The sequence below is a fragment of the Loxodonta africana genome, chromosome 8 (assembly GCF_030014295.1).
Source record: "Loxodonta africana isolate mLoxAfr1 chromosome 8, mLoxAfr1.hap2, whole genome shotgun sequence".
Classification (NCBI taxonomy): Eukaryota; Metazoa; Chordata; class Mammalia; order Proboscidea; family Elephantidae; genus Loxodonta; species Loxodonta africana.
In genome coordinates this window covers 42,260,466-42,275,513 of record NC_087349.1, presented here as the reverse complement: position 1 = coordinate 42,275,513, position 15,048 = coordinate 42,260,466, and the positions used below count along the sequence as shown (strand labels likewise).

General features: G+C 36.2%; 1 protein-coding gene across 1 annotated transcript in view; it reads left to right on the top strand.

The window, feature by feature from the left end:
- Window positions 1-13,446, top strand: part of PRKAR2B (protein kinase cAMP-dependent type II regulatory subunit beta) — a 95,010-nt gene extending 81,564 nt beyond the window's left edge. Inside the window, exons 7-11 of the mRNA XM_003407006.4 lie at window positions 4,387-4,488; window positions 6,356-6,430; window positions 10,382-10,447; window positions 10,603-10,741; window positions 12,968-13,446. Coding sequence (XP_003407054.2) covers window positions 4,387-4,488; window positions 6,356-6,430; window positions 10,382-10,447; window positions 10,603-10,741; window positions 12,968-13,101 — 516 coding nt within the window. The 3' untranslated portion in view covers window positions 13,102-13,446. The remainder of the gene's footprint in view (window positions 1-4,386; window positions 4,489-6,355; window positions 6,431-10,381; window positions 10,448-10,602; window positions 10,742-12,967) is intronic.
- Window positions 13,447-15,048: the final 1,602 nt, after the last annotated feature.

The window sequence follows — 15,048 nt, the reverse complement described above, 5'->3', positions numbered from 1 at the left end:
CCAGGCCTAAATGTTGGTTTGTTTCATAGATGGTATCAGGATGCAAAGTAGCAGGGACTAGTAAAGCTGATTCGGAAGACTGTTTCAGGTAGTGCTTCTCAAACTGTAATGAGCTTATGAATCACCTGAGAATCTTGTTAAAATGTTGATTCTGATTCAGTGGGTCTGGGGTGAGGCCTGAGATTCTGCATGTCTCATAAGCGCCCAGATGGTGCCAGTGCTGCCTGGTGCTCAGACCACACTTTAAGCAGCCCTGATTTAGGGGAAATGTTTTGTTTTTTAAATTGTTTAGAACAGCTCACTCTATAGTTCTGACATGCGTTTATTAGGTTATTTCTCTCAAACCCTTGTATGGAAGGAAGAAAAGCTAGTTTAAGTCTGAAGTTTGTTAACAATCTTGTTTCCAAAGACTGTTGCGTTACAGACGTTACATGCTACTCAACCATGACTCACGGTCTGAAGTGGAGTCTGCTGATAAAAATATCTCTTCATCAGAGGAACAAGAAATGCTTTGTATTTCTTTTTTTATTAGAACCAGGCAGTTATTGTATACTTATTTGAAATGTGATGAGTCACATTTAAGTTGTAGAAGAAAAACGAATTGTTTCAGGTGGAAAGGAGACTTCTTATCTGAAGTGTTTTAAGGACTGCCAAAGATTTGAATATCCAAAGTCAGCAAAATAAAAATCCCAAACCAGAGCAAACATGATCCCCAGCAAGTGTTTACATGTCATCAAAGTAGTCAAAAAAAAATCTAGAGTGTAGTATGCGTTGTGTTAATTACGGAAAGTAGTATTTAAAAATTTAATCATCTCAGTGGGGTTGCCAGCCAAGGTCTGACTGTCACACAGTAAGGATGCAAGTTGCCACTTCAGAATACTGAGGTTTTTCAGCCCTGGTAGAAACCTTAATTAGGTATAAAGGCCCATAACTTCCCAATGTGTATACTACTTAAGCCCTCAAGAAGGATTGAGCATTTTCAGAGATTTTTTACTAATGTGTACATGTTACTAAGCTTTATTAAAATGAGCAGCTTGTGATAATCACCTTAGGGTACATGCACTAAAGCAAACTTTTTTAGAAATTAAAATAACAAATATTTAAACCTTTTTTTAAATTGTGGTGATATATTTATCACACAAAAAAATTGCTGTTTCAACCAGTCTTCAGTGTACAGTTCAGTGACGTTAATCACATTCACCATGCTGTGCAACCATCAAACCGTCACCACTGTACATTTCCAAAAAAAATTTATCACTCCAAACAGAAACCTAGTACCCCTTAAACAATAACTCCCCATTCTCCCTGCCCCCTCTCCTGGGTAACCACTGATAAACTTTTGTGGTTTGCGGTGGGGTGCTGTGGAATCATACAGTGTTTGTCCCCTTGAGTCTGACTTATTTCACTTAGCACAATGCTTTCAGGGTTCATCCATGTTGTAGCCTATATCAGAACTTCATTTCTTTATGGCTGAATAATATTCTTTTGTATGTATGTACCACATTTTGTTTGTCCATTCATCTGTTGACGGACATTTAGGTTGTTTGCCCCTTTTGGCTATTCTAAATAATTCTGCAGTGAACATCAGTATACAAGTATCTCAGTCGTTGCTTTCAGGTGTTTTGGGTATTTACCTGGACGTGGATTTGCTGGGTCATGTAGTAATTCTTCCTGTTTAGCTGAGGAACCACTAAAACATTTTGTACAGTGGCAGCACCATTTTACATCCCAACCAGCAAGAGGAGGGTTTCGGTTTCTCCGCATCCTCTCCGACACTTGTCCATTTTTCTGGTAATAGCCATCCTAATGTGTGTGAAATGGTGCCTCACTGTGGTTTTGATTTGCATTTCCATAATGACTAATGACATAAGCATCTTTTCAGGTGCCTTTTGGCCATTCATACGTCTTCTTTGGAGAAATGTCTAGTCAAGAGCTTTGCCCATTTTTAGATTGGATTGTTTGTCTTTCTGCTGTTGATAAACCTGTTTTTTAAATAGCAACTTGCCTAACTAGTCTCTTCTCAGAGAAGGTCAAGTAGAAAAAAAAAATTTCTCTTAAGGTCAATAGATCGGCTCTGATGTATAAGTACAGGTGTAAGATAAATTCCAAAAGTCTTTTGTAGACTAGTTGAACTGTAAATATTTGGTCACTGTTCGCCTTAGCGGATTGTCCAATCTCCATGACCGTACTGATGGTTCAGAGAGGTGATTATTGAAATGACTAGGAAGAAAGCATTTGAAATTGGGCTTTCTGGACTTTATATATTACAGTGGATATGAAGGGGTGAGCTACTACGAGAAAATTCTTCCAGAGACATATAGCTCATTATGGTTAATTGCTAAACCATTTCTAGTCTTCTGTTTTTGCAATAACTTCTTTTCATTAAATAGTGTCACAACTGGTTTCTAAACTTGATTATATGTCAGAATCAGTTGGGTAGCTTTTATGAAATATAGATTATCGAGCCCCACATGCAGAGATTTTCAGTCATTAAAATCTAGGACCTCAGAAGCCTTTTTTTCTTTTTTAATCAACTGCAGTTGATTCTGATGCAGAGCAAGGCTTAGAAATAATTTCAATGTTTTTATTATTCTGCAATTTTTTTTTTCTTTTTGTAATTATTAAGAGTACAAGTCCAAATTACAGCCAATACCAAATTGTCATCAACTATATTGGGGGACAGGATGTTTAATTTCCTAGGAACTTACTTCCACACTGGCATTTTTCCTCAATGCACTAGTTCATTTAAGTTTAGCCTTAAATATGTTGGCATAGTGATTTATTAATTAAATAACATGCCTCAGTTAGTATTTATCTTATTAAAATGGTATAATTGTTTAACAGTGGATGCCAAACATAATTATGGAGTTCTTATTTAAGAATTAAAATAATGTTCTGTGAGAAATTTTTCAGTGTAGAATTTATGGGACAAAAATTTTTGAGCTGTTACCCTAAAGAGTTTCCATAGTTCTGTATCTTTGAAGTCATGTAGTTTAAACATAAACAGGAACATGATAAACATCAGAATTAGGCTGTACTAAAAAAAGCTGTATTGTCTCTGGGCTTTCACATCTTTAAAAAAAAACTCTGACATAGTGTGGATATCAAAAGAACCTCCTATAATTGCTTTATGATTTTAAAACATTTTCTCATGGAGTTTTTCATGTGTTTTTTACTGTAACCTTCATTAAGAAACACAATAAGAAACACCACGACCAGCACATATGTTTGTGTGTGCGCCTTTGCGTATAACTGAAATAAAGAACAATACTATGAGGGATTCTCTCAGATTTTCTGTTCTACTTTATTTTTTATAAAAACACTTGCCATGTCTCACCAAATTGATTTTGCAACCCTGTAACGCCACCCTGGTGGTGTAGTGGTTAAGTGTTACAGCTGCTAACCAAGAGGTCGGCAGTTCGAATCCGCCAGGCGCTTCTGGGAAACTCTATGGGGCAGTTCTACTCTGTCCTGTAGGGTTGCTATGAGTCAGAATTGACTCGATGGCAGTGGGTTGGTTTTGGAAGGCCACCGTTGGAGCCCTGGTGGCACAGTGATTAAGAGCTTGTCTGCTCACCAAAAGGTCACAGTTTGAATCCACCAGATGCTCCTTGGAAATCCTATGGGGCAGTTCTATTCTGTCCTATAGGGTCACTGTGAGTCGAAATCTACTTGACAATAATGGGTTTGGTTTCCAGTTTAGGGCTACTGTGGACAGTAAAAGATACATGTGTGTGTGTATGTGCGTATATGTATATATATGTATCTGTATATGTGTATACACACGTATGTATATGTATATATACATGTATGTATATTATATATATATATTTACATGTATACACATGGTAACCCTGGTGGCGTAGCAGTTAAGAGCTATAGCTGTTAACCAAGAGGTTGGCAGTTCCAATCCACCAGGCACTCCTCGGAAACCCTATGGGACAGTTCTCTGTCCTCTGGGTTCACTATGAGTCAGAATTGACTCGATGGCAATGGGTTTTTTTTTTTGGTATACCATTTTTTGGGTGGGTTATATACACATACAAATACAATTTTTTTTAATGGTGAAACAGCGCCTCCTTGTGGGTATAGCTCAATGACACGTTGGTTGAATCTCTTCTAGAAGTAAACCGATGCATCCTTAAAAAGAAAAAATATATATATATATATATTTTATATGGTTCTATATTGGATTTTATGCTTAAAGAAATAAAAATATGAAATGAGTTTGCATTAAAAATACAATATGTTAATCTTTTATTTCAAAATCTTCAATTACTGGTTGTTCATTATAGGGAATAAAGTGAAACTACATGTTGAAACAGACATTTTTCCCCATAAAATGCACCTTTTAATTGTCTGTATATTTTGATATTCTGCCTTTAGGACAGGGTAACCTTCAGGAGAATAATTGTAAAAAATAATGCCAAAAAGAGAAAAATGTATGAAAGCTTTATAGAGTCACTGCCATTCCTTAAATCTTTGGAGGTAAGTTTATATATGTTTATGCTTTTATTTTATTTTGCTTTAAAAGCTTTTGTTTTCTAAGGAATATTTAGTTCTGTAGAAAAGTTCCTTTGAATAAAAATATATCCATTTCACTTGGAAAGCTCAAATTATGTTGTTTTTATAACTCAGTATTTCTTTTACTTCCTGTAGCTACATCTGTTTTGTTGTTTACAAGTAGATAGACTTTTATCTGGGATATATAGCCAATTTATATATGATCTTTATTTTAAAGCAGACTTACAGTGATCACTAAATGAAGGCAATAGCCACCCTTTTCTATACTTTTTTTTACACCTTTACAGGGAAGAGTTATTTACTAAATACAGACTGTCCTCACCTTCTCCTTCCCAGTCGTCCTTGCTCTTTATTCCACTTCTCCTTTCTTCTTAAAATCGGTGTTCCAGGGCTCAATCTTGGTCCTCTTGTCATTTCAATCTACACTTACTCACTTGATGAACTTGTCAGACTCCGTGGCTTTAAATGCTGTCTGTATGCTCATGCCTCCTAAATTGACATCACCAAGCAAGGCCTTTCCCTTGAATTCTGAGTCATTTACCCAACTTCCTATTTAACATCTCCCCTCGGATGTCTAATAGACACCTCAGACTTAACATGTCCCAAATCTACTCCTACCCTGCTTTCTGCATCTTAGTGGATGGCAGCTCCCTCCTTCCAGTGTCTCAGGCCAGAAACCTTGGAGTTAGCCTGGTCTCATCTTTTTTCCTCACCCACGTCTAATCTGTTAGCACTCTTATCTGTTCTGTCTTCAGAATACATCCAGCATCTGATCATTTCCCACCCATTTCTCCACCGTGACCGCAGTATGAGCCATCATCACCTCTTCTCTGGCTTATTGCAGCTGCCAGAATAATCCTTCTAAAACTCAAGACAGATCATGTCGCTCTTCTACACAGTCTTTCCTCTGCTCCCACTCCGTTCTCCCTCTGACCTCATTTCCAACTGCTCCCTGCTCACCATGGCACTCCAGACACACAGGGACGCCAAGCCCACGCCTACTTCAGGGCCTTTGTACTTACTGTTTGGCATGTCCTACACGCCCCGCCTCCCCCCCCCCCCCCAGCTCACTTCTTCATCGCTTTCATTTCTTAGCTTGGATGGCTTCTCAATGAGACCAGCTCTTATATTTTTATCTCTGAAGATGGAGGCTTATGAGAGAGAGAAAAAAAAAGTGGATTTTGGTTACCTTGTAAATTCAACTTTACTTTCCGTACTTCATTGTTAAACTGAATTTTTTCTAGATACTTTAGTCTCACATTTGAAATATTTTGCAGACAATCAAAGAGGACATATATATGTATACACAATGTCTTATAAAGCAGCAAACGTCAAAATATTAGTGCTTCTCCTTTCGAATATCTCTTGGTTGAATTTTCAGTGTATGCCTGGTAGAAACTTTGGCCACATTACAGAATGCATGGTAGGCAGCTGATCTTTTCTAGCAGCATATCTCTTTAAATATAAATAGATTTGGAGTTAGAAGTCCAAATGTCTTCAGAGCTAGGCAAGTAACATAAAGAGAAAAAAAGCAAGCCGGGAAGGGACTTTGGTGACTTGGAGAACATATGCTCCATGTAAAGGGACAGCTGCTGTTCCCCCATAGTCTGTTGTTACCACGGGGAAATATGGGCAAGGGCTGCTAAGCCTTCCCTTTTTTTGAAGACAAGTGGAAATTCAAAATTTTATGAGAAATTTACTTTTAAATGCTACTAGTTAATATAACAAACATACTGCTGAACCTATTTGGCCTATACATTACCAGTTTTAAACCTCTGAAATAGTTAAGATTACTCATCAGTCTATTAAATATTGCCTTTCTTCTCTGTAGGTTTCAGAACGCCTGAAAGTGGTAGATGTAATAGGCACCAAAGTATACAACGATGGAGAACAAATCATTGCTCAGGTATAACATCTTTTATGTAATTCAGTTTGGGGTTATATTCAGAAAGGTTTTTATACATTCTAAATGTTGATAATTTTCTCATATGTATTTCTGAAATTAGTATGTAGTGATGGATTAAATGAATATTACTTCTACCAAGTGACCTGTTAAGAACGGTTTAATATATAGCCATTAAGCTATTTAAATATTTTTGCTTATGTAATTAACTACTAATGAATATTCATGAAACCATCAAATATGTTTCTGCATAGTTTTATATTTGTATGTGACATGAACTTCACGTGTTTACAAAGAATAAGATGTCATTAATAAGAGGAAAAAACAGGCAAGTATCCCATGAGATTAGGGAGGACCCAGAAGGTACATTGGGAGATATTGGAGAGTTTTGGGTGACTAGGAGCTCGTGATGAAACCTTCTAAGGTGGCTCCCTGATAACATGAACCAAGAAGGAAACACACTGGACCATAAATTGCATTGGCTTCTGGGAACTAAGTAGGCCAGCATGTTACTTAACTCCTAATGCTTTTCTAAAATCCCAGTTGGAACCAATAGTATTACATACGTTGGTTAGAACAGGGCTACCAAGACGTAGCATTGGTGAAGATTGTTGGCGTTCACAGATGAAGGATGTAGGTGATAGTACCTTATTTCCCCGTTGTCTTTTTGAAGCATTGAGCAAACAAGTCAACTGGATTATTTTTAGTAGATTCTGTAGTTTTCGTATCATAGTATTATACTCTACCATGTTCTTTATCTAAAATATTGACTTTTCCTTTGATGTGTGTGAAGCACAAGGTTCAAGGTCTATGAGGCTGAGGAAAGGATAATTATAAGGTCTATGAGGCTGAGGAAAGGATAATTGTTTTAGAAGACAAGTAAACAAATCTCTCTTTTGTTTTTTTACATATATACAGATAAGAGCAGTCAGGGAACAAAGCTAAGGTTCTACTATATAAACTGGCAAATAATACAGCCTACCTGTGGCTGTCGAGTAGATTCCAACTCATGGCGACCCCTGTGTGTCAGAGTAGAATAGAACTGGGCTTTATAGGTTTTTCTTGTCTGTGACCTTTCAGGAAACCCTGGTGGTGTAGTGGTTAAGTGCTACGGCTGCTAACCAAAGGGCTGGCAGTTCGAATCCGCCAGGCGCTCCCTGGAAACTCTATGGGGCAGTTCTACTCTGTCCTGTAGGGTCGCTATGAGTCAGAACCGACTCGATGGCACTTGGTTTTTGTTTGTGACCTTTCAGAAGCAGATGACCAGGCCTTTCTTCTGAGGCACTTCTGGGTGGGTTCAAATCTCCAACCTGTTGCTTAGTAGCAGAACACTTAACCTTTTGCACCACCCAGGGAGAACAAAGTATAGAGCGCTTTTTAAATGATTTTTTAAGCTTTTTATTTTGAAATTGTTATTCACAGGAAGTTTCAAAAGTAGTACAGAGAGGTACTGTGTACTCTTCACCTACTTTTCCCAATAGTAATATCTTGCATCACTTTAGTACAATATCAAAACCAGGAAGTTGCCATTGGTACAATCCACAGCTTGCATGTTGCTGTGTTGCTGGAAGCTATGCCACCAGTATTCAAATACTAGCAGGGTCACCCATGGAGGACAGGTTTCAGCTGAGCTTCCAGACTAAGACAGACTAGGAAGAAGGACCCAGCAGTCTAGTTCTGAAAAGCATTAGCCAACGAAAACCTTATGAATAGCATTGGAATAGAACAACATCATTAATATCACAAGCAAGCAAAATTTTGCTGAAGATCATTCAAAAATGGCTGCAGCAGTATATTGACAGGAAACTGCCAGAAATTCAGGCCAGATTCAGAAGAGGACATGGAACCAGGGATATCATTGCTGATGTCAGATGGATCCTGGCTGAAAGCAGAGAATACCAGAAGGATGTTTACCTGTGTTTTATTGACTATGCAGAAGCATTCGGCTGTGTGGATCATGACAAACTATGGATAACATTGGGAAGAATGGGAATTCCAGAACACTTAATTGTGCTCATGAGGAACCTTTACATAGATCAAGAGGCAGTTGTTCGGACAGAACAAGGGAATACTGATTGGTTTATAGACAGGAAAGTTGTGCGTCAGGGTTGTATTCTTTCACCATACCTATTTAATCTGTATGCTGAGCAAATAATCCGAGAAGCTGGACTATACGAAGAAGAACGGAGCATCAGGATTGGAGGAAGACTTGTTAACAACCTGTGTTATGCAGATGACACAACCTTGCTTGCTGAAAGTGAAAAGGACTTAAAGCAATTACTAATGACGATCAAAGACCACAGCCTTCAGTATGGATTACACCTCAACATAAAGAAACAAAAATCCTCACAACTGGACCAATGAGCAACATCATGATAAACAGAGAAAAGATTGAAGTTGTATAGGTTTTCATTTTACTTGGATCCACAATCAACAGCCATGGAAGCAGCAGCAAGAAATCAAAAGACGCGTTGCATTGGGTAAATCTGCTGCAAAGGACCTCTTTAAAGTGTTGAAGAGCAATGATGTCACCTTGAAGACTAAGGTGCACCTGACCCAGGCCATGGTATTTTCAGTCACATCATATGCATTTGAAAGCTGGACAATGAATAAGACTGAAGAAGAGTTGACGCCTTTGAATTGTGGTGTTGGCGAAGAATATTGAATGTACTATGAACTGCCAAAAAAAGAACAAATCTGTCTTGGAAGAAGTAAAACCAGAAAGCTCCTTAGAAGCAAGGATGGCGAGACTGTGCCTTACATACTTTGGACATGTTATCAGGAGGGATCAGTCCCTGGAGAAGGACATCATGCTTGGCAGAGTATAGGGTCAGCGGAAAGGGGAAGACTCTCAATGAGGTGGATTGACGCAGTGACTGTAACAATGAGCTCAAGCATAACAACGATTGTAAGGATGGCTCAGGATTGGGCAGTGTTTTGTTCTGTTGTGCATAGGGCCACTATGAGTCAGAACTGACCTGACAACACCTAACAACAATCCACAGGCCTTATTTAGATTTTACCAGTTTTACATGCACCTACAGCATATAATTTAGAGTTTATAAGCTTAGGGTTTTATTAAATATATTTTTAGATATCCGTTGTCTTAGGTGTTTATACACATACGTGTTTGCAACTATGTTATATAAATCTAGATTCAACATTTATTTTTATGATGTAATCTGATACTAAGTTTCTTGAATTATACTAAAGAGTTTCAAAACATCAGTTTGAGAGGCTCAAGAGTGAGTACTGGTGTGTTATTATCTATATTATACTTTTTAATTCAGAAGGCATCGTTGGAAATCAAAGTAGAGTCGCAATAAAATTTTAAAAAACCATATGTAGTTAGAAATGGCAACCCTGTGAGACTCTCCCAGAAGGTCTTTTAGAGGCCGTGAGATGGTTTGTCAGCAGCCTGGAATCTCAGAGTCAGGTCCCTGATAATACCAGTAAAAAGGTCAAAATCTACACCTGCTACTTCCTAATAGGTTTGGATGCTTACTCCTCTTTGTGAGTGGACTGGTCATTTTGGATCACCACGCTAATGCTCCTTATGTTATGAGGACAGAGGGCACAGATTAGCACTTCACAGCCCACAGGATCAGCCGGTATTCCTGCCTGCCGAAGAGATGCTGCTGGAATACCCAGCAGTGTGGTCATTGCTAACTATGTAGGATGTTACCCAGCCTGAAACTTGGGTGAAAGTCTTACCCCAGTGTTATTTGCAATATTTTCTTGGCTGGTTGGTTATATTTTAGAAGAAATGCTGTGATAAGGAATGTATGATTTCAAATAATTTTACGAACAAAACCATTACTATATAATTGTTGGTAATAACTTCTCTGATTTTAGGAATTGAGATAGACTATTTGATGAAGTTTCACTTTTGAATTGGATTGCTGTCAAATAAATGTGCATTTTCACCATCTGTTTTTGTTTTCATTCTCATAGGGAGAGTTGGCTGATTCTTTTTTCATTGTAGAATCTGGAGAAGTGAAAATTACTATGAAAAGGAAGGTAAGCATTCTTAAGTCATAAAAATCCACATAACGTTAGCAGGGAACATAGTATTTTCTTTCCTTTTTTTTTTTTTCTTTTTTATGTTTAGGCTAAGATTAACTTTCATTTTTCACAAGCTGAGTAAATGTTAATATGTTTTACTACCTTATCAGGGTAAATCAGAAGTGGAAGAGAATGATGCGGTAGAAATTGCCCGGTGTTCTCGGGGACAGTATTTTGGAGAACTTGCCCTGGTAACTAATAAACCTCGAGCAGCTTCTGCGCACGCCATTGGGACTGTCAAGTGTTTAGGTGGGAATCGCAACTGTGGCCCTACTTCTCCTGGCTGAAGTGGTTATGTTTACAATTTATGTGTGCACATTGTAACGGTCGTTTTATTGAGTTCGCAAGTTTTATGGTCCCCACAAAATGTGACAAGGTTAAGATTCACTGCATTATGAAATCAATTTGTGGATATTTTTCTTTGAAAAATTTCATATATATATATATATATATATATATTCTGCTCTTTTGTATATATATGAAGTCACATCTTATTTTAGTAGGTAAAATAAGCGTCCCAAGTACCAAGTTTCATATCTAATCTTTAAAATAAATAACATGCATTATATTCCTCAAAAAAGAAGGCCAAAAAAACATTTGCATAAAGTACATTGAGATCTGCAGGGCCAGCTGGAATGTCTGAGAATACTTCCTCATCCTAGCACTGGAAAGCAAAGGCTCGAGTTTGTCAAAGGATAATAAATTTTTCTTTGTTTTTTCGCTATTTATTTCTCATACCACGTAGTAGCTTGTCAGAAATGCCATTTTGGGCTGCAAGATATCTATATACACCTTGAAGACAGGTTTTTATACCTGAAAAATAACTTACTTAAATAATAAAAAATATAGTTGAGAAAGTGGCAATATAGATGACATTTTCTTTAAGTAAGAGAATTGATTCCACAGTAATTAGCCCCTCTATGCTCTTCATCTTCAGTAGAATAAACTTAGTTTCAATGTCCTTAAGACTCCTTAGAATTAACTTCTTAGAGAAGTCAGTTTTTAAAAAGTTTTGAAATAAGTATAACATTAATCAAGTATTATGCTTGGATGGAAGAAAAGACAATTAGAAACTGACAGGTAATTTCCTTAAGTGAATAGAGATATTAGATAGTAAAAAAAAAAAAAAAGATAGAGTAAAGGTGATGTGAAATTCCATTAATTTTTTTCTAGAATCAATTATGGTCACATAAAAGAAAATTTGAGAAATACAGAAAATGTAGGAAAAACTAAGAATCACCCATACCGCCACCACTCGGTGAGAGTTTTCTGTTTTGAAACCATTTTGTAAATGTTTTTTTTATTCATTATAGCAAGGCATTTTCTCATTTTTATTACATAAAATTTTTATATTAGGTAAATAAGAGGCCCTGGTGGCACAGTGGTTAAAGCGCTTGGCTGCTAACCAGAAGGGAGAAAGATGTACCAGTCTGCTTAAGTAATGATTACAGCCTTGGAAACCCTATGGGGCAGTTCTGCTCTGTCTTATAGGGTCACTTTGAGTCGGAATCGACTCGATGACAGTGGGTTTGGTTTTTTGGTTTTGGTAGTAGATAATTATACTTATTACAAGCTATTTAATCATTCCCCAATATCTTGAGGGTTTTACTTCCAACTTTTTATTATAAATAATGCTTAATTGATTATTTTTGTGTATAGGAGGCTTTTCCTTACAGTTTTCAGAATTTTTTTTTTTGATATGGCTTTTGATATGTATTGCCAGATTACTTTTAAAATGTTATTTGTACCAAGTTACATTCCTACCATCCTACAAGAATGGCCATTCACCCTGATCTTGTAAACGTCATTTTTACCTTTGCGAATTTGAAAAGCAAAAAAGATGTATTTTATTTTGCAGTTCTATATATAAGAGTATGATCATTTTTTCCATGTACATCTTATGAATTAAGTTCTGAACTGCATGAGACAGGCAAACAAAGTGACATATATAGCATATACCAATAAAAATAGAAGTGAAAAAAAAAACATTTTGGCTGCCATTTTGAAATGACTAGACAATAGTACAAAAGAAGAAGAATTATAAAATGTACCATTTGGTTTTCACAACTTGACATTGGAAACCCTGAGAAGGAAAAACAAAATAGAAAACACTTCCCTTGCCTTTGAGGAGTTCATAATAAGGCAGAAGCATCAAAATGAATTTATTTTTTCAAAATTCCAAGGCCTTGCCATGACAGTCATTTATTATTTCCTCAGCCTGGACCAGGCACTTTCCCTAGCCTAGCATTGTACATCATACTGCAGAGGGACCTGAGAGTATGGCTCAAGATGGCCCTGGCTGCTTCCTTTTGAAGTGGAATGTTTTTATCTTTTTTTCCTTGTATTTTACAATAATTACCTAAAAATGCCATTGCGTTGTTGATATATGCAGGATGGGTATCTTAAATGACTTGGAAATTCTGCAGATTTGTAGAGAATGTTATTTATTTTTCTTTTATTCTCTTCTTTTCTTAGCCATGGATGTGCAAGCATTTGAAAGGCTTTTGGGACCTTGCATGGAAATTATGAAAAGGAACATCACCACGTATGAAGAACAATTAGTTGCCCTGTTTGGAACAAACATGGATATTGTTGAACCCACTGTGTGAAGCAGAAGTATGGAGAAAGAAGATCTGTAGTGGCAAAATTACACAGTAGGGGTTAGTCCACTGAGAATGTGTTTGTGTAGATGCCAAGCATTTTCTGTGATTTCAGGTTTTTCCTTTTTTTACATTTACAATGTTATCAGTAAACAGAGCAGTGATTTAATAGTCAGTAGGCTTTAACATCACTTTCTAAGTACTTAGATCATAAAAAATTCCACATACTGACAATATGATTGTCTACTCCATAAAATTATGTTTTGACTGAAATGTTTATTCAAATGATTGTAATATATTGACTGAATCAGTGTTTAAGAAGATAATTAAAGGATGTTATCATAGACAATATAAGATGTGTTCGTTTTGACTTATTCTGAATTGATATGTTAGCAACTATGCCCATGTAGGAGGGAACTTGGTAATGAATCATGCTACACAGCATGGTATCACGTTCTTTTTACAACTCATTATATATAGTAAGTACAATTTTAATAATTCTTGTTTTAAAATTTTTCTGGCTTGATAAGTTACATGTTGGCCTTGGATTATTGGTGACATGGTATAGAACATCATATGCAATTTTAAAACCTTTTATATTTTTGCAATAAAGTACGTTTGACTTCTTTGGCATAATGTCAGTAATCTACATTTTCCAGTGGTTTTAATGTTAGGCAGTGTAGTCATTATGGCAATAGAGGAAAGAATCTTTTTTAGATGCAAGATCATTAACGCATTTTTTCCTCATTAAGCACATATCTTTGCTTCCTTTTTAATTTTATAATTTTCTGAATTCTTTATCTTTAAAATTTTTAGTTTGACCTTCTAAGTCACAAACTAAGTTTTTAAAAAAGGCTATTTAAACTTGTTAAATCTGGCATTTTGTTTTGTCTAGTAAAAGCCTAAAATCTTATAAATAGTAAGCAAACAAATAAAACTCTATTATACTGAAAATTATTTTGGATTCCTTATTAACATGCCCACAGGTTATTTCCTTATTCTTCGCTAGGCCTACAAAATACAATCCTTTGCACACATTTGCTCCCAATGGGCTTCTGGTTTTCCTTAGAATAGCTGCCAATCTGGGATCTCAATGGTCAGCAGCCAGTGAGAAAGACTTTTCCCTTGTCTTTTTTTTTTTTTTCTTTGAAAACTTCCTCTAAGATGGTAGAAATAAATACTGATAAGCAAAGCCATATTCAAAGATTAAAAGGAGTTTCTGCCCATACCACGTATTACCATGAGGCTTTGCCATTTGCTTTAATGTAGATTCATAGTTGAAGTGCAGAATTAATTCAACTTAAATGTAATGTAATTGATGTGCTTATTATTCTGCTATATAAAATGAATTTAATTGTATTCAATCAAAGCAATATATTATTACATGACTTCTAGGTCCAGATAACACCAGTGTCTAGAGATTTTAATTCTAACCAGTTGTTCACTTTTAGATGAGAAATTTCATTTTGGGAAACGTGTTTCAAAAAAATATATGTACATGGGTAAAATTATTCTGTGGCTAGTTTGGTCTTGTTAGAGAATGTTTATAGTCCTACTTGTATATGGAAACATGGTTAGATTAATTGGATAATGTATATGTAAAAAGTAATATAAAGTATGTAAATGTATAACTTCTGCCACGTTTTAGAACATTTTTACAAGACCTTGTTGGAAAAGATAGCTCTGTACATGAAGATGACTTGTTTTCTGTTTTACTTCAGATTTTATTTTAAAAGCCATGTCCGTTAAACAAGAAAAAACACAAAGAACCCAAAATTCTGGTTCATCATTAGGTATTCTTTACTCACCTTTTCAGGAAACCTATTTTGTTGCATAAGCTGATTGTTAACTATTCATAGAACAACACACAAATGGCTGTTTAATAAAGAACTCTGACCAAGGCTGTAAATGCCAGTTACGTTATTTTCAGTATTGTTGGTTATATTTAAATTTTCC